Consider the following 19861-nt stretch of genomic DNA (forward strand, 5'->3'; position numbering starts at 1 on the left):
GTTGCCGTTGTTAGTTGCAGGGGGTGCAGCCCACCATCCCTGCGGGACTCGGGACTCAAGGAATCGAACTAGCAACCTTGTGGTTGAAAGGACGTGCTCTAACCAACTGAGCCATCCGGGAGCTCAGTGGCAGCTCAGTGGCAGCTCAGCTCAAGGTGCCATGTTCAATCTTTAGTTGCAGGGGGCAGAGCCCACCATCCCTTGCAGGACTCGAGGAGATGAACTGGCAACCTTGTGGTTAAGAGCCCACGGGCCCATGTGGGAATCCAACCGGCAGCCTTCCGAGTTAGGAGCATGGAGCTCTAACCGCCTGAGCCAACGGGCCCAGCGTGCGCTCGCTCTCCCTCTCCCTCTCCCTCTCCCTCTCCCTCTCCCTCTCCCTCTCCCTCTCCCTCTCCCTCTCCCTCTCCCTCTCCCTCTCCCTCTCCCTCTCTTTCTCCCTCTCTCTCTCTCTCTCTCTCTCTCTCTCTGTCTCTCTCTCCCTCCTTCTGTAACTCTTATGTACTATCTCTCTCTGTCCTTCATATTTTTAAATAAAACAGATCTAGAAAACCACACAAAAAAATGTACAGTTTATCAACTATTGTTAGCACCTATTGATGCTCATTGCCTAGATCATTTGCCCATTGGGGGTTGCAATATGGTGATATTCTAATTCTATCACTTCTTTTTATTAGTTGAACTACTTATTTGGAGACACTTCCCCTCATCTACCATTTGGTCACTCAGTGGTACACTTCATATAGGAAAGGCAGAATGAATGCTTGATTTTTTTCCCCCTTTATTTAACAGTTTTCAAGATAATGAATTTGTTCCCTGTCCTCTACAGGTAACTAGTTGCTTTCTTTGAATATCATTATAAACTCGTACATTTAAATATATTGGATATATTTTAATCCGTTGTATTATTAACATTATTGGAACTCAAATTGTTCCGTCTTTGGCCAATGGGGGAGCCTCTCCCACTTAGCTCCGAGTCCTGGGGACATGACCCTAATAGTCTTTGATAGCCACCTTGCTATATAGATGACAAGATATTCCAGCCTCATTTTTTACATTTTTTGTCCCAATCCTAGAATCAGCTATTTCTTAAAGAAGCTCTTGGGTTTTGTTTTTTTGGTTTTTCAATTTGAATTGGTATTTTAAAATCACCAGTCTGGGTGCTAGGGATGCTCATAGCTATTGGATTGATCATTCCATAATTCTAGTTCTCACAGACACAGGGGATGATGGAATTAGAATATGCCCAATTAGCCATTTACTTTTTCCCACGTTATATATTCAACAGTCTCAGAATGATAATTATTCAATTTCTAAAATAGTTACAACCATTTTTTTGCATACGTTCTCTATATTCTCCCCCAATTTTCAAAATAATTATGCTGTATCTATGTGATCTGATCATATAGCCATTATATACTATAGTCTCTCCCTATTGACCCCATTTATTTTGGGGAGGTATAAGTGTACATATATATATTGTGGTAAATACATATAACATAAAATTTGCCTTTTAAATCATTTTATTTTTTTAAATACTTTTTTATTAGTTTCAGGTGTACAAAACAACATAATGATTAGACATTTACACCTCTCACAAAGTGATAATCCTCCCAAGTCTACTACCCCTCTGACATCGTACATAGCTATTATAATACCAGTGACTCTATTCCCTATACTTGCTGTACTTTACATTTTGTGACTATATATGTGTATATATATATGTATATATATATACATATATATATATATATGTATATATATATACATATATATATATTTAATTATAGTTGACATCATGTTAAAATGTACAATTTAGTGGCATTAAATACATTCACAGTGTTGTGCAGCCATCACTACTGTCTAGTTCTGGAACATTTTTATCACCCCAAAAGGAAACTCTGTACTCGTTAAGCAGTCACTCCCCATTCCCATTCCCCTAGCCCCTAGCAACAACTAATCTGCTTTCTGTCTCTATGGATTTACCTATTCAGAATATTTCATATAAATGGAATCATAGGATATGTGGACTTTGTGACTGGCTTCTTCCGTGTTGTGACTGGCTTCATCCATGTTGTAGCATGTTTCAGTGCTTCATTCCTTTATAAGGTTGAATAATATTCCATTGTATGGATATGCCACCTTTTGTTATCTGTTCATCAGTTGATGGACATTTAAGTTGTTTCCACCTTTTGGCAATTGTGAATAGTGCTGATATGAATGTTTGTGTGCAAGCTTTGTTTGAACATATGTTTTCATTTCTTTTGGGTATATGCCCAACAACAGAATTGCTGGGTCATATGGTAATTATGTTTAACTTTTTGAGGAACCACCAAACTTTTCCACAGTAACTATACCATTTTATATTCCCACTAGCAATGTAAGAGGGTTCCAATTTCTCCTTCAGTTCTGTCAATTTTAGCTTCATGAATTTTGGTCCTCTGCTGTTCGGTGTGTATATCTTTGTATTTGTTATATTTTCTTGGTGATTGACCATTTTATCAATATATGATACACTTCTTTGTCACATGTAACAATTTTTGACTTAGTCTATTTTGTCTGACATTACTATAGAGATGTAAACTTTTACCGTTTTAGTTACTATTTCTATGGAATATATTTTTTCATACCTTCACTTTCAACCTGTATGTGTCTTTGAATATAAAGTGAGTCTTTTATGGACAGCATATAGTTGGATCTTTTTTTAATGCATTCTGCAATTATTTCCTTTTGATTGGCGAGTTTAATACATTTACATTTAAAGTAATTATTCGTAAGGTAGGACTTACTCTTGCCATTTTGCTATTTGCTTTCTATATATCTTATATCTTTTGTGTTTCTTTTTTCTTTTTTTCTTTTAAAAACAAACCTAAAGGGGGTTAATTCTTTTAAGATTTTATTGGGGAAGGGGAACAGGACTTTTATTGGGGAACAGTGTGTACTTCCAGGCCTTTTTTCCAAGTCAAGTTGTTGTCCTTTCAATCTTAGTTGTGGAGGGTGCTGTTCAACTTCAGGTTGTTGTCCTTTCAGTCTTAGTTGTAGAGGGCGCAGCTCAGCTCCAGGTCCAGTTGCCGTTTTCTAGTTGCAGGAGGCACAGCCCACCATCCCTTGCCGGACTCGAGGAATTGAACTGTCAATCTTATGGTTGAGAGCCCACTGGCCCACAAGGGAATCGAACCGGCAGCCTTCGGAGTTAGGAGCATGGAGCTCCAACCGCCTGAGCCACCAGGCCGGCCCTTTCATAATTTCTTTTTGATTTTTAAGAATTTCCTCCTTTTCACTGTTTCTTAATGCCTTATCTCTTGTGTTTATTCACTGTTGGGTTCCTTTTAATTTGGCCTTTATGTCTCAAATGATTTCTTCATTTATTTCTAACTGAATTTTTATCTGAGTTTTTTTTTTTTTTTTTATTAGTTTCAGGTGTACAAGACAAGGTAATACTTAGACGTTCATCATTTATATCCCTCACACTGTGAACCCCCCTCCCCCCATCCACTATCCCTCCGACCTCACACTGAACCATCACATTATATATATAAAATTATAGTTGGCATTCATTAATGTTTAGCTTCTGGTGTACAATGCCATGATCGGGTATCCACAGTATCCCTGAGGTGGTCTCCCAAATAGGACGCATGTCCATCGGATACCCAACAAAATCTTTACAACATTATTGAATACCTTCCCCAAATTAATTTTCAAAAAAACCCTGAGGCCATCTTGTGGTTACCAGCTGCTTCCAAATCCCTTCACCTTTCCCCTTATCCCCAACCACCCCCCCCACACCCATCTAACAACTCTCGGTTTTTTCTTTGTGTCCCCAAAACTGTTTCTGATATCTGAGTTTTTTTAATGATTTAGATTGTTTTTCATATTTAGATAATTTCCTTAATGTCTTTTAGCTTATTTTGAAATAGTAAGTTACAGTTTTGACCTGTTTTATGGAAATGTGTTTCTGGTGTGCTCTTTTTTTTTATTTTAAAGAGTAACTTTATTTCGGACTTAGTTTTGGTCGTCTTCTTGTTCATGTTCACGTGATAATAGTTCTGAATTTTTTGAAGTTGATTCAGGACAGGTTTTCTAACTTCCCAAGAAAGAACTCCATCTTTTGATTTTCATACTGTTTAAAAAAACATGCAGCTTGCTTAGTGATATTTCTTTGTTATATTCCTATTTATGTGTTATGTCCCTGCTTTTATCTGAACTTCCTCTTTACTTTGTCTTATCCCTATCCTGATCAATTTTGTTTTCACTCTGAGCAGTTTCCTTACAGTGTGGGCCTTTGTCCTGGAGGTCCTTTGTCCTAGCAGGTCAGTTTTCAAGTTCACAGGGCCTTGACTGCTCCGGCCCCTTTAGACCTTACTGCCAAGCCCTTGCACACAACTACAATTGAAGTGGATAAAACCCTCCCAGTTTCAGTTGCTGTTCAGTTTGGCCCATTGTGCTTTCCAGTGAATACCTAGCTGGCTACTTTGGCGTTATGCTGTTCTTGGGTCTGTTGGGTGCCTCACTGCTTCTCTCATATACGAGTACACGTTGATAAGCATGTAGGTCTTATTACTGGAGGTAGTTTGTCCCTACCTGCTTGTATTTTAGGAATTATGAGAATAGCTAGTTTTGTAGTAAATGTTGTCCATGGGGTTTGGTTTTGCTATCTGATTGCTCTTTTTTATGTAGGGATTTGGATTTAAAAATCGATGCTGCTGCTATCGTCATCTCAGAACCCAGTCTTCCATATTTTGAAATCTCTTTATATGTTGTCTCTTTGTCTCTCTGAACTGCATTTTGAGTAATGTTTAGTTCTTTCTTTCAATTCATTTAATTTTCAATTATGTCTAATCTTTGGTTTTTAATGTTTTATTTTTCAGTTCTATAAATAGTTCTATTTTGTTCTTTTTCAGCCCTGCTTGGTTATTTATTGTTTCTAGTTTCTGGCTGCTCATACTTTTAATCTTGTCAAAGTTCTACTTCTTTAAGCATATTAAGTATAGTTATTTTATATTCTATTTGATGATTCCAGTATTTGAAGGTAGACTATCATTTCTGCTGCTTCTTTCTCATGTTACCTTGTTTCCTTTTGTGCTTTAATGAGCTGCCCATTTTCCTTGGAAATTTATTTGTGGCAATGTTTTATGGCCTAGGCTACAGATGGTACCTGGACAACGTATGGCAGCATTTTGTGTTCTTTTTCTCTTGATTATTTTTAACATAGAAAGCATTAAACTATGCCTGTTTATCTGCAACTTAATTTTTTTCCACCAAAATGCAACAGTATATCTAGTGCTGTCATTGAAGTAGTTGTAATGAATTGCCCTTTGCTTTATTCTCCGGGAACTGTAGGTATATCCTGAGTTTGAAGATCGGAGAGCTTGTCTGCCATCAGGATCTTTTCTGACTTGTTCCTCAGACAACACCATTCGCTTCTGGAATGTGGATAGCAGCCTTGACTCTCCCTGGCAGAAAAACATCTTCAGTCATGTGAGTGGCTTCATTATGAACCATCTTTTAGGAGGAGCAAAGACATACTTTAAACTAGGATATTGGGGCAGCAGGGAGTCTCACAGAACCTTGCTGTTTGGCTTCACTAGGGACAGGAACCAGAAACCAAGGCAGGCCACTGTCTGTCTCCCTCTCTCTTGTTTCTCTCTCTCCCTCTCTTTCTTTCTGAGTGGCACAGCCTGCTCTCTCTGCCAATCAGTAGCTGCTGTCCAGGTGTGTCGACACAGCTACTCCAGGCAACCCAACATGCTCAACAGTAGAGAAATTTCTCCCCAGACCTTCAGCTAGAGCTCCCGGGGAGAGCACCTGATGAACCAAACCAGGCAGGGGCTGCCCCTGTCTAGCTAGCTGCCATGCGGTGAGGACATGGGTGGGATTGCTGGCAGGACCCCAAAGAGAGCCATGATGGGAGGTTGGGGAGAAAACACTTTGCTAAAGAAATGGTTTGTATTGCTATGTTTGTAAGGGAGTTTCTTTTAGGAGCTGAGACCGGAATGTAGTATTTATTCTGCAGAGACTTATTAAGGTCTGTGCTAGCGCCATGCTACATGCTAGGGGCATGTCAGTGACTAAGACAGACCCTTCTGTACTCGTGGCACCCACAGTCTAGTGTGGGGAGGTAAACAGTGAACCAATAACTGCACAAGTTATGATATACTGACAATGTAATCACCACGAAAGAAAATTGCAAAGCGCTAGTAGGATACATAACAGAGCCATCTGATCTTTTCTGTGGCATCGGGCAGCTTTCTGGAGTAAGAGACAACTAAGCTGAGACATGGAGGATTGGGAGGAGTGAAGAGGGGAGGGGAGAGTGTCCCACATCAAATGGATAACCTGTGCAAAGGCCCTGAGGTGGGAAAGAGCTTGGTGAATTGGGAAACCTGAGAAGTCAGTGAGGCTGGAACAAAACAAAGCCCTTCATGCAGGGTGTGTATAACAAGTGCTCCTTTACTGCTCCCCTCACCCCCACACAATACTACCATATTCTCTTCTGCACTTGTGATACATGTGTTATATTTGACTGTACACAATAAAATAAAAAAAAACCAAGAGGTAGACGTTTGGTTTTTTTGATTCATAAAAATAGTCTGGAGGTAACCATTCCAGGCAGTTATGGCAGCTGTAGGAAGCCCATAGAGATCTAAGAGCTTTCTAGCTCTCCATTTTACAGTTTTGAAGGAGTGGCCCTTGTCCTAAGCATCCAAAATGGCTGTTGGAGCTCCAGTCATCACATCAAAATTCTAGGCCTCAGAAAAGGAAGCAGAAGGGTTCTTTATGCTTTACTTTTCATTGATCAAAATTTATTCACAGAGCCACATCTAGCTGCAAGGGAGGCTGGGAAACATAGTTATTATTCTGAGTGGAGTTCTGTCACTAATGAAGAATGGGAGACTGGCTATTGGAAGACAAAATTGCAGAGGTGCTTCAGAGCTGCTCACAGCACTGACCTTAGCCCTGTCCTTCCTGCAGACCCTGCTGAAGGTAGTGTACGTAGAGAACGACATCCAGCACCTGCAGGACATGTCACACTTCCCAGATCGGGGGAGTGAGAATGGGATGCCTATGGATATGAAAGCTGGTGTACGAGTCATGCAGGTCAGTCCTGATGGCCAACACTTGGCTTCAGGCGACCGGAGTGGAAATCTGAGGCAAGTGGGCCCCAGAGGGTATCCAGTGTACAACTCCCAGCTCGGGCTCGGGTACTCAGGGCAGTGGGGAGAATCCCCGGCCTTCACATTTCCGGCTTCCTGTTGGGAATGAGGGGCTATGAGTAGCAATTATGTGACCAGCCACCCCTAGAAACTGTCTTCCAAAAGGGCTGAAATGTTGGTAGCTACCAGGACCTCAGCAGTTGGGACATGTGAAGTTTGCCTACAGAGTAGACCAGCAAATTTGCCTGACACTAGGACAGGATGATACTATACTAGCCATGTGGTACCACTGCTGAACCATCAGAGAAGATGCCAGCTGCCCCTTGGTGTGTGTGGGGGGGGTGGGGGGGTTGTCCTGGTTGCCCTGGGAGAAGGCCCAGGAGGATGGGACATTTGAGGGCTCATTTCACATTGCAGAGATTTTTCAAGATGTTACGGCCCAGTATGTGCTGACAGAATAGTAGCCTGTCACAGGAACCAGGTTTACGTTGATGAATGATAGCTATGACCACCTGGGGGCTGAGGGATGGAAGGGACGGGGGGGGCAGAACAGGGTAGCATGTCCTCCATAAAGGGGCATCCATCATGCAGCACCAGGAGTATAGGCTCCAAGTTGTCATGTGTTCCCATTATTCAAGAAGAACAGAAAGTGCAAGGTGTTTTTTCTGTGAAATTTCTATTTTTAAATGCTGGCAACTGTTCTGATATCAGCCATGCATGAGGCAAACCGAATGTGCCAGCGGGCAGCTCGTATTGATGGTGCTCTGCTGTGAATGGTGAAAATAAGAACTACATGGGCATAGCACTCTTTCCCTAGGCTGGCTGCTGGCCTGATACTATGTATATCGACCAATGTACCGTGTTTCCCTGAAAATAAGACCTAGCCTGACTGTCAGCTCTAATGTGTCTTTTGGAGCAAAAATTAATGTTAAGACCCAGTATTATATTATATTATATTATATTATGTTATGTTATGTTATATTATACCGGGTCTTATAGTAAAATAAGACCGGGTCTTATATTAATTTTTGCTCCAAAAGATGCATTATAGCTGATGGTCCAGCTAGGTCTTATTTTTGGGGAAACATGGTAGTCCTCTCACTGACCCTCTGATGTAAGTGCTTTTATCAGCGTCATTTTCTGAAGGGTTAATTGAGGTAAGACAGGCCAAGTGGCTAGGCTAAGATCACACAGGTAGATAGCAAAGGAACTGGGGTGATTATCTCTTTATTTCAATCCTGGATGACCTGTTGATTGATTGATTTCACTTGGAAAGAATGAGGAAAATCTAGATTTAAGATTCTTAAAGAATGAGAGATTGGAATCAAATGTTCCCACCCATATGTCCTATTCTTGAATGTGACCTCTGACCCCTGGTCCCTGCCCCACACTCAGGGGTCACCTCTGATACAACTCTGCCCTAACCCTTGTTCCCCCAGAGGGCTGTCCCAGGTCTGGCCCATGGGACCACAGGGGTGGGTGCTCACTGAGCTACTCCCATGTTCGCAACTGCTTCTGTTAAGATGGCAGGTTTCTAGATGATAAGAGTGGTTGGGCATCTCTAGACTAGTTGGCCAAAGGCAGGGTGTTCCCCATGTCTCCTACCTGGCAGTGGCAGAGTACCTGGGGTGGGAGTGGGGGTGGGCAGAGTACAGCAGGCAGTTTATGTCTCCCAGGATCCATGAGTTGCACTTCATGGACGAGCTGGTCAAAATGGAGGCCCATGATGCTGAGGTGCTGTGCCTGGAGTACTCCAAGCCTGAGACAGGTGAGCCCACGGCAAGGTGGCGGGGAGAGCAGGGGAGTGTGCCCCCGGCAGAGCCCCAGAGAAGGGGCAGTTGGTATGTGATAGGGCTGTGAATGATGGCTGAATGTCCTGTGTTTAGTAAGGGCCCGTCTCGGGGCCCTGAGAGCAGAGTGATTAGGACTCCAGAAGGCAAGATACTGGTAGCAGGACTTGACTTGTTTACCCCGGTGCCCAGCACCCCAAACAGTACTCAGACTACAGAGGTGAACGAGTGAATGTGTAAATGAGTTCATCCTATACTGGAGAAGATAGATCCACAGTTAAACATGTTATTTTCAAAAACTTTGATGCCTACCAAAAAATTGCAAGACTATTACAATGAATACCCATATATTCTTCACCTAGATCCCCCAAGTTTTTTCTTTTAAATTCTGTCTGACCCTGTGACTGTATGATGACTTTATCTGCTTCCCCCTCTCTATTTCTGTGTTTGTGTATGTACATACACACCACATATAATTAGATAATAGCACATACATTATTGTTGTCTTTTGTTAAACTATTTGAGAGTAAATTGCAAGCATGATGCCCATTCACCCTTAAATGTTTCTATAAGCATTTCCTAGGAATGAGGTCATCCATTTACATGACCATAGTACTCAGCAAATGTGGGAATTTCACTTTGATGTTATATTGTCATCTATCTTAATGGTCCTTATTCACATTTTGCCAGTTGTCCCAATTATGGTCCTTTATTAAACCACCTTTATTTTTCCAATCCAGGTTTATACTTTAGTTGTTGTGGCTCTTTTGTCACCTTTATTCTGGAACATTTCTACAGATTTAACTTGTCTTTCTGCAGAGTATAGCCTAGTCATTTTATTTGAATTTCCTTCAATTTGGATTTGTCTGTTTGTTTTGCTCATAATTTGATTCCAATAATGCACTCTTGGCAGGAACATAACATAGGCAGGGTTATGTCCTGACGTGTTAATGATCTTTCCCCTGCTCTTTCCTTCCTCTTCCCCTGCACCTCTGTGCCACCAAAGTTTCATTACATCTCTTTTCACTCAGTACACCTTTCCTGAGCTCACCTCCACCTCCGTTCATATGTTAGGCCTACCAGGTGACCCGGGTAGGCACTGTCTGAGGAAGCCAGCAGGGCAGGTGTAGTGGCAGAAGGAAGTGTGGCAGCAGGTAGGTAGTCAGTAGGGCTTGGACAAAGCCTGTGTAGCCAGAGCTCAGAGAGTTAGGGGGCAACATTTTCAGGAGGCTGTGAAATTGGTAGAGCTCCACATGGAGTGCCAAGGAGTTGGACTTGGTAGGAAGGAGTGCTGGGCTCTGCTAGGATGTCTGCTGTGGGCACGAGTGGAGGATCATCCCCATGTACACGAAGATTCATCCTCCCTAAACTGGTGGCGTGGGATATGAAATGCCAGGGTTTGGGGGCTCTGGAGAAAGACTCCACAGAGCTGAGGGAGCAGCCCCCTTCTGGGTTTGGGGAAGTTAGTGGTAGTTATAGAACCAGAGACCCCTTCTTCAAGGCCCGGACAGCTCAGTCATGCTGCTTTCTGGGCGGCCAAGGCGTCAAGCAGCCTCCCGGGAACCCAGGGCCACCCTCTGCACTCACAGGGCTGACCTTGCTCGCCTCGGCCAGTCGGGACCGACTGATCCACGTACTGAATGTGGAGAAGAACTACAACCTGGAGCAGACCCTGGATGATCACTCCTCCTCCATCACAGCCATCAAGTTTGCGGGTGAGCCCCTTCCTTCCTGCTTCTGGCATCTCATTAGACAGGCTCTGATGGCTACAAGTAACAGCAAAAGCTCCCTTTAGCTTAAACACAAAAGGGAGAAACAAATTCTGCATTCAGGCACAGCTGGATCCAAAGGTTGAATTTTTAAAAATTATCAGGATTCTGTTTCTCTGTTAGCTGTGCCTTTCTTTGGAGGGCAGGATCTCATTTGTCACTGAGCCACTAGCAAGAGATTGCCCCTCTTTCTATCTATTTTGACAAAAATTGGGAGCTTCTCACAGCACCGACTTTCCTTTTGCTGGCTTGAGGCACCTGCCCTTTTCAGAACAGTTATCGGTGCCAGAGCTTTGGGGTGTTCTCTTTGGCTAGGTCTGACTCATGTGCCCAGCCCCCGCCTACCTCCATGCCTGATCCAGAAGGACTGGCATTAGGCAAGTGCTGCACCCCAAAAAGAAGTCAGGGTGCCAACCCTGTGAGGGGGCAGGCTGGGCATTGGTGATCTTGGCCGAAAAACAGGTGACAAGTGTTGGAGGCTGATTCTGTGTGGGGACGATCCTTGCACCATCCCGGCAGTTTGCTTCTTCCTTACCCCATTTTGCAGCCAGACACCAGCTAGTAGGTGCAGGCCCAGGATGTTGCCTGAGGCTGTCCTTCTCCAAAGCCCACGCTCAACCAGGAAATCAAAGGGATTCCTCCAAGACTGAAAAGATTCAGTATGGAGATCACTGGCTCTAAGGGATTCCAAGGGGAAGGGAGGCAGGCCCTGTGGCATGTAACTGATTGGAACCCAAGAACACGTTCAAAACTATATTTAAGAATATATTCATTGGGAGAATACATTCAGGTACTCTATCTAAATTCTTGACCATGAAGTGTGACTGAGAATCTATTAGTGTCCCTTAGTCCTCCCCACTTACTGCCCTACCTCTCTCTAGCTACAGTGATGGGAACTGTGCAAAAACAAGTTAACAATGTTTGATGTATCTTGATGGAGACCTAACAAAAACTGAGGCATTTTGGCCAGCAGTGACCTCACCTTTAATGAATGGTCTACATTGCACAGAGGTGATGACTGGACTGGGGGTGGCCCGGGAGTTGGCCCGGGAGTAGGCCACTTTCTGAAGCGTGTGGGCCTTCCTTAGAGCCCCAGCCAGCCTGAGAGGATACAGCCCCTAAACCCAGCCTACATATGTCCTAACTCGTCAATACAGTACATCTAGTTTACAGGATACAATCATGTGCCTCAAAACAATGTTTCAGTCAATGACAGGCTGCATATATCAATGTGGTCCTGTAAGATTATAACAGAGCTGAAAAATTCCTATCACCTAGTGACACTAGCTGTCATAATGTCGTAGCGCAACTCACATCATAGAGGTCACGTGTGTGTGGTGACGCTGGTGTAAACAAACCTACGCTGCCCGTCGGATGAAAGAGTAGCACAGACAATTATGTACAGTGCATAATACTTGATAATGATAATAAATGGCTTTGTCACTAGTTTGTGTATTTACTATACTTTTAATCATTGTTTTAGAGTGTACTCTTTCTACTTTGTTATAAAACAAAGTTTCCTGTAAGACAGTGTGCCGTGTTACGCCGGCACCAGGAGTACAGGCTCTAAGTTGTGTGTCCCCGTCGTCTAAGGAGAACGGAAAGTGCAGGGTTTCGTACTGGCAGGAGCCTCATACTTCTCGTGTTTACCGTGTCTCTTGATTGCATCATTTTCTCTAGTGCTGGATTTAATCTTGTTGTTCTGTGCAGTAACACGCAGTACAGGCTGGTAGCCTAAGAGCGGTAGGGTGTACCATCGAGGTGTGTGCAAGTGCTCTGTGGTGTTCTCACAATGATGAAATCACCAAGCGATGCATTTCTCAGAACGTGTACCCATCTTAAAGCTGCGCATGACTGTAACACAATCAACAGCCACATCAAGGTTCATAGTCGGTATGAACGAGAACGCGCACACCCATTGTTTATAGCCAGCGACTCTTCTGGTTGTTCACAGTCCTAACATTGCTAAGTGCTTGGCTCCGGCACCCCTGGTTCAGCAGCAGAACATTACCAGTAATTTGCAGGCCCTCTCTGGGCCCCTTCCATGTCACATGCCCTGCCCCACACAGGGCTCTCTCCCTTCTGTGAGCCAGTGACTCCTGAGTGACATCTGAACTTGTATGTCAGGCCTGAGCTCTCTCGAATGTCCTGTCATCTGTCATACCAAAGCTCTAAGTATTTATTGTCTTTTCATCCTCACCACAACTCTGTGAGGTACTTGTGCTGTTATTCTTATTCTATAAAGAAAGAAGAATAATAAAAGCAAGGACATCTGTAGTGCTTACCATGGCAGCCACACAACTTCTTGGGGCAGGAGCTGTTACAGGCCCCATTGTACAGATGGGAAGCTGAGGTTTGGAGAGGAAGCTGGGTTCAGAGCAGTGTGTAACCAGAGAGTGCCTGGCTTCAGTCCTGGCCCTGTCTTCACTCTCTGTGCCCTGGGATGAGGACTGTGTGACTCTGAGCCCCTGGGTCACATTTGTACAGGAAGAGGGAGGCACATGGGGCACGGGGCCTGGCCTGAGGTGTGTGTGGATGTTCTGATTGTTCTTGATGGCGTGAGCCTCCCAGGGGTCTGCCTGTCTTAGATGTGGTGCCCCTTCTGTGTCCCTGGCCTTTGTTTCCCCATCTGCCCTTGCTCTGCAGAGGCCTCCCTTGCAGCTGCTCCATCTGCACCTCCTCAGACACACAGCTCACATCTTACAGAGTCCTGCCTGTACTCAGTCCCCACTTCACCTCTGGGAAACCCTCCCTGACGTCCAGCAGAGATCCCTTATAGTGGACTTCCCTAGGTAGGATCCCTGGCCCTAGTCAGGCCCAGGGGTGGCCCTTCCCTGCCTAATACACTGCCGCCTCCTCTTCTAGGCAACAGAGACATCCAGATGATCAGCTGTGGGGCTGACAAGAGCATCTACTTTCGAAGTGCCCAGCGGGTATAGTTGGGGGGCCTCTTTGGGGGCTGGGGTGGGGCCTGTCAGGGTTGTCCTCTGAAGGCCCCACCTGCCCTGCCAGGGCTCAGATGGGCTTCACTTTGTCCGTACCCACCATGTGGCCGAGAAGACCACCTTGTATGACATGGACATTGATATCACCCAGAAGTATGTTGCCGTGGCCTGTCAGGACCGCAATGTGAGGTGAGGAGCTGCCCTGGGCCCTTAGTCAGCCTGGCCTGAACTGCTTTCTGAGTGGGGCCTGTATGGAACCTAGCTGCATCGGTTTTCTCATGAGCTGTCTGCTTTCCTTGCCCCTGCTCATCTGGTCCCTGAGAAGCGGAGTGGGGTGGAGGAACCCAGCGGGTGTTTCCTAGGAGCTGAGCTCACCCAGCGCTAGCCTCCAGATCTGCAGAGGGTTCCTTCTGGCTCTCCAGAAGCTATGTGGGGCGACTGAGAGGTGCTGATGTGGCTCATAAACTTACTCATCCATCTACACTCCCTGAGCACCTATCTGGGACAGATGGTGCAAGAGTTACAGCAGGGAGCAGCGCAGCGCCAGGCCCTGCCTCACAGTCTGGTGGAAAAGACTCAGACCCTTCCCCAGACAGTGACAGCACGGAGTGGTCAGGGCTGGGATGCGGGGAGCTTAGGGGCTGAGGGGCCCTGGGGAGACACACGACCCCACCTGGAAATCAAGCTGCACTTGATGATGGAAGGACATGGAAGAGTGAGCCAGGGGAGGGGAGAAGGAGTGTGCGGGGGCGGGGCATGTGCTAACAGGTTCTCCACCTCCATCTGTTCAGTTCAAATTGGGTGCTAGGCACTCACCTTGCTCTGTGGTCGGGGAGATGGACATTAACTCAGCCGGACACCCCAATACATAATCTCTGTGACCTCACCCTGAGGTGGCATCTCATTCTCTGAGATGGGATTTCAGTGCAGGCCTTGGATGGGGGATAAGAGGTGGCAGGGGTCTTATAGGGAGAGGAAGGAGAGGGTAGGCAGGTCCGTGTTGGCCGTGTTTTGCCCTCATGCCCCCAGAGTCTACAACACCATGAATGGGAAGCAGAAGAAGTGCTACAAGGGCTCCCAGGGTGATGAAGGATCCCTGCTGAAGGTGAGGAGCCAGGGCCCTATGCACAGACCCCCATGCACAAGGTCCCCCTGTGTCCGCTGCCCCAATGGGCCACCTGAGACCTGTGTCCTCCTCGGCACCTGATCAAAGGGTCACATGCTGGCCAGGGGTGGACCAGACTACTTCACCTTTATTTGCTGAGCCCTTCGCCAAATGGGGCATTTTGAGTGGCAACAGAATGGGGTGGGAAGAATCAGGGAGGCCTGGGCTCCCTCATCAGGCTTGTCCCCTGCCTGTGTTATCCAGGCCAACACAGGGACCTTCTCAGAGCCTCTGGATTAGTTAGGAGTTCAGGCTGTAGGGTCAGACCCCCTCTCAGCTCTGTCTCAGGCTGACTGTGACCTTGGGCAAGCGTCACCTCCTCTCAAGCCTGTCTTATCATCTGTAAAATGCAAATACAAAGAGCCTCTTGTCATAGGGTTATTCTGTGGAGGAAATAAGTTATACACGCACAATGCTTAACACAGGGCCTGGCTGCCACCAGTACCATTGTTGCGGTTGTTAATTTCTTTACCTGTGAAATGGGAGCAGGAGTTTCTACCCTACAGGGGTGCGTGCCATGAGGGTTATCTGGGATGAGTCCACATGCCAAGCATCCAGCACAGGTGGTCTTCAGTCAGTGGGGGCCGTGATGTCTGACCCGGCCTCACATCAGGGAAGCAGCAGGCAGCCCAGGCATCACTGTCCTCTTCTCGGCAGGTCCACGTGGACCCCTCAGGCACCTTCCTGGCCACAAGCTGCTCTGACAAAAGCATCTCGGTGATTGACTTTTACTCGGGCGAGTGCATTGCCAAGATGTTTGGCCATTCCGGTGAGTGTGCCCCCATACAGCCTTCTGACTCAGAAGGCCAGCGTTTGAAACTAAAAACAAAAAACAAACGCACAACTTCTCTGCTCTGTTTCTAGAAATCGTCACTGGCATGAAGTTCACCTACGACTGTCGTCACTTGATCACAGTATCCGGAGACAGGTGGGAAAGGCCTGGCTGGCCTCCCTCTGGGAGCGGTGGGGAGAGCAGGGGCTCAGACACCAGCAACGCGGGCAGAGAGCTCTTCTGAGTGTTCCAGCTTTCTCTCTCTTTGGATGGGTGCACCTTGGTGTCACACCCAGACCTAAGTTCAAATCCCAGGTCTGCCACTTACTTACTTGTGACCTTGAGCAGGTCATCTCCCCTTTCTAACTCAGTGTGCTCCTTTGTAAGAGAGATGACACCATCTACCCTGAAAATTGTATGGTGCGAATCAAGTGAGATGACTATATATGTCATCCTGACATGTTTCCTTAGGTAGATTGTGTGTGTGTGTGTGTGTGTGTGTGTGTATACACACATATATATAGTATTTTATATATACGTATATATAAAATAAATTACTTAGCATGTGGTTGGTGCTCAAAGAAGTACCTTTTGTTGCTCCCTTCAATTTACTACAATCCTTCCTCACAGCCCCCTTGAGTCTTGACGCCCTCAGAAGGGGCCCTGGTTAGCTGGGGTGCCCTGCAGCCTACCCAGGGTGTAGACCTGACGTGGTCCGGAGCCTCTGCACTAAGATAATGGGGTGTTTTCTGGGAGGGACCAGGGAAGGGTGTCTTGGCTGTGGTGACCCAGGTGGCTCCATAGTCACTGTTCCTCCCCCTTCCACGTCTCTCTCTGGCCTCTGCAGCTGCGTGTTCATCTGGCATCTGGGCCCGGAAATCACCAACTGCATGAAGCAGCACTTGCTGGAAATTGATCACCGGGAGCAGCAGCAGCGGAACACGAAGGATGGGAAGTGGAGCAGCCACCCCAGGTCGTGGCAGCCACCTGTCCATCCCCATCTGTCCTCCCCCAGAGGAATATTGTCCTGCCCGAGGCCCTGAGATGAGTGATGCGGGGGACATGGCCATGGCCAAGCCAGCCCTGCCCTTTGTGTACGCTCAGGCTAGTGGGGGAGAGGAACTTTGCATACAGAGTAATGATAATACACGTGGGAAGGGTTTGGAAGTGGGACAGCAGAGTGCTCAGAGAGCCTATGAACACTGATGGGGAAGCCCCAGGGCGCTGTGGGGACCAGAGGAGGCCCCTGCTCCCGCCGGCCATGGGGAGGGAGGTGGTCAGGGAAGGGTCTAGTGGAGTTGAGTTGCCTTCATATTCTTTAAAGTCTTTTGCTGCAAGACCACTTTTATTTGGAGTGGATTCATGTTCTAGTTTTCGATTTGGGATTTGGGTTTGGAGGTCTCGTTTTGAGTAGATTTTGGGGTTTTTCTTCTCTTAATCCAGGAGCTGTCTCTGTCTTGAGGCTTTGCCTCCGCTTGGGGAGCGGGCCTTGACCTGGGCGGCCTGTCTTACAGTGGTATTACAGATCTAGGCACCAAGGGAGAGACAGCTCCCTTTGGCTCCTGGTTTTGAGGCTCACAGCTGGAGTAGGGTCCTGGCTCCAGTGCCCACCTCGTGTGAAGCGTGGTTTAGACCCCTGTACTCCAAAGGAGCTAAAATCTCACTGCTACCCCTCACTTCCGAGAACAGAACCAGCAACTCAAACCCCACTATCTGCTTTGCTTTCTGTCCCATTGCTGTGGCCCTTGGAGAGTTTGTCTTATTTTTTGAGCCCAGCCTTTTTCTTCTTTCTTTCTTTTGCCACCCTTCCACCCTCCCACCCAACCCCCAGTTTGGTCTTTTTTTTTAAGCTATTGTTTCTCAGTCTAGTTGTAGGGTGCAGCTCCCTGGCCCATGGTGGTATTATGAGCCTTGTGCTCTGCTCTGCTGACGCAGTCGGTTGCGTTTGTTGGTTAGCGGCTCACAGCAGCTCTCGTCTGCGGGCCGCTCATGATGGCTGCCGTTCACATGCTGGCTGCCGGCTACTCACGCTAGCCACCGGCCACTCACGGTAGCACACGTCAGCACACAGCAGCCCACGGCAGCCCATAGCAGCTCACACCGACCTCCGGCTGCTCACCGCAGCGCAGCTCCAGGGAGAACTGTTGTTCACAGTCTTACCTGTAGAGGGCGCAGCTCACTGGCCCATGTGAGAATCGAACCGGCGGCCTTCGGCGTTAGGAGCACAATGCTCCAACCGCCTGGGCCACTGGGCCACCCCTCCAGCCTTTCTTATATCTCATTTACTGTGTTGATATATTTCTAGCAGAGCAGTGTGGCAGATGAGACCTCCCAGCACCTTCTTGACCAGAAGTCTGTCCCATATGTTCATGTGCAACCTAGCACGGGGCCCAGTCCTAAGCAGGTCCCCCTAGCACCTCATTTATCTGTTTCTCTTCCTTGCTGTCCTTATTCCCGGCTTCAGGCAGGAGACCTGTGCATCCGTACCCAGTGAGGTTTGCTCCCTAAGCCCTGGAGAGCAGACAGAGGATGAGCTGGAGGACGAGTGCGAATCTGAAGAGTTGCTGAAGACACCATCCAAAGAGAGCTTGGATCCAGGTTGGGAAAGGGGCCCATCCAAAGGGACCCTCTTTTGACCTCTGTCAGTGTAGGAGTCATTGCTGGGTTTTGCCCACTACTTTGTTTTCGGAGCCTGGCATATACTGAAGCTCAATAATCATATTAGGGCTCTCAGTGTATTAGCAACCAGACTGTCATAGGCTTAAGCCTATGAGATTTATTGGTTCATGTACGTGAAAATTTCAGAGGATTGGCTTCAATCATAGTTGGATCCTGGTATTCAGGTGATGTTAAAGGAATGTATTTTTCTCTATCTCTTGGCTCTACTTTCCTCCATATTGGCTTTTCTGTCAGGCAGACGCTCCCTTTCCTGGGAGAGGTGTAAAGAATATGTCCCAGGGGAAAACCAGAGTGTGTTAATCATAAGACAGAACAGATTCTGTTGTTCATGCAGAAGAGAGAGTGGTAGCTTAATGACTTTATAAAAGGCCAGGCCCTCTGCATATTTCTGTCCCTCTGTGTCTTCCTTTGGCATAGGCCCTCGTGGTTGCAAGATGGTTGCTAAAGTTCTAAGCACTGGAGGCATGGTTTAATATTACATTCCCTCCTATTGTCTCCTTTAGAAAGGAAGTTTTTTTCCAGAAGCTCCCGGCAGGCTTCTCTCAGGTCCCACTCGCCATGATTGCTCCAGCTTTGAGAGAAGCTGAAACAGTGATTAGCACTGGCTGCTTTTAGCGCTTTTCCCCACCAACAAGGGGAAAACAGGCATGGGCCAACTGGTTAGTAGCTGGTTAGTAGGCAACAGCAATATGAGAATTTAGCCTTGGAAAAAAATCCGAGTATGGTAATTTTCTTCGTTGCCACCCTCGCTTCTGATCCAATGTTCTCTCCAGGGTGGCCACTTTTATCAGTTTGGTGTGAATCCTTATAGGCCTTTTCCTGAACATTTATATACATATATGTATATATCCATAGGATACAGTTATATTTATGTCCATAATTATGCCGCAGTTATCTCAAAAGCATCTTATCCACCTGTATGTTGGTGGATACAGAGCAGAGGCCTCTCTTTTAACCAGCAGCATAGTAGGGTATTCTAAGTTGTACCCTCTGAATGGGCATTTAGGTTTTTTCTAACTGCACGGTTGTGAAGGAGGCTATGCTGCCCACTTGTGGGCTACCTCTTGGGACATGTGTGAGAGTTTTACTCCAGGACGGAGGCCGAGGACTAGCACGGCTGGACCCTGGGGTTAGTACACTTTTTCTTTTAGAAGAAAACTCCAGGGGTCCTCAAAATCCAGTTACTGCCCCACACCCAGCAGTCAGTGTGAAGCCTTCCTTCCCCCATACTTTTGCCAACATTTGATAGTCTGAAGCATTTTACTTTTGGTCAGATAGTATGGGTAAAACATATCCCACGGTGTAAATGCGTTTCCCTGACAGGCAGTGAGGTTGAGTATCTTTTGATATGTCTGTGGGGTCCTCTAGTGTCTGTTTGGAGAACTGCCTGTTTGTGTATGTTGCCCATGTGTCTGTTGGGTTTATTCTCTTCTCGTGGATTCCATGTATCCCTCCAGATCCTCGGTGCCTGCTAACCAACGGCAAGCTGCCACTCTGGGCAAAGCGGCTGGTGAGTCTGCCTGGAGACTGGGATGCCTGGGGGCTGGCAAAGTAGGGGTGCCCTCTATGCACTTGTTTCCTCTAGGG

At 46.6% G+C, this 19861-nt stretch overlaps 1 protein-coding gene across 1 annotated transcript in view; it reads left to right on the top strand.

Annotated features, from left to right (window-relative positions):
- The window catches only part of WDR62 (WD repeat domain 62), a gene marked incomplete at its 5' end in the record, with an annotated part of 42294 nt that overhangs the window by 15077 nt on the left and 7356 nt on the right, over positions 1-19861 (top strand). Inside the window, 12 exons of the mRNA XM_081030737.1 lie at positions 5341-5478; positions 6973-7151; positions 8831-8922; positions 10534-10659; positions 13579-13646; positions 13726-13847; positions 14688-14763; positions 15481-15592; positions 15688-15751; positions 16443-16568; positions 18060-18193; positions 19732-19784. Coding sequence (XP_080886863.1) covers positions 5341-5478; positions 6973-7151; positions 8831-8922; positions 10534-10659; positions 13579-13646; positions 13726-13847; positions 14688-14763; positions 15481-15592; positions 15688-15751; positions 16443-16568; positions 18060-18193; positions 19732-19784 — 1290 coding nt within the window. The remainder of the gene's footprint in view (positions 1-5340; positions 5479-6972; positions 7152-8830; positions 8923-10533; positions 10660-13578; positions 13647-13725; positions 13848-14687; positions 14764-15480; positions 15593-15687; positions 15752-16442; positions 16569-18059; positions 18194-19731; positions 19785-19861) is intronic.

Source organism: Rhinolophus hipposideros, assembly GCF_964194185.1.
Source record: "Rhinolophus hipposideros genome assembly, chromosome: 21".
In the NCBI taxonomy this organism is placed as follows: domain Eukaryota; kingdom Metazoa; phylum Chordata; class Mammalia; order Chiroptera; family Rhinolophidae; genus Rhinolophus; species Rhinolophus hipposideros.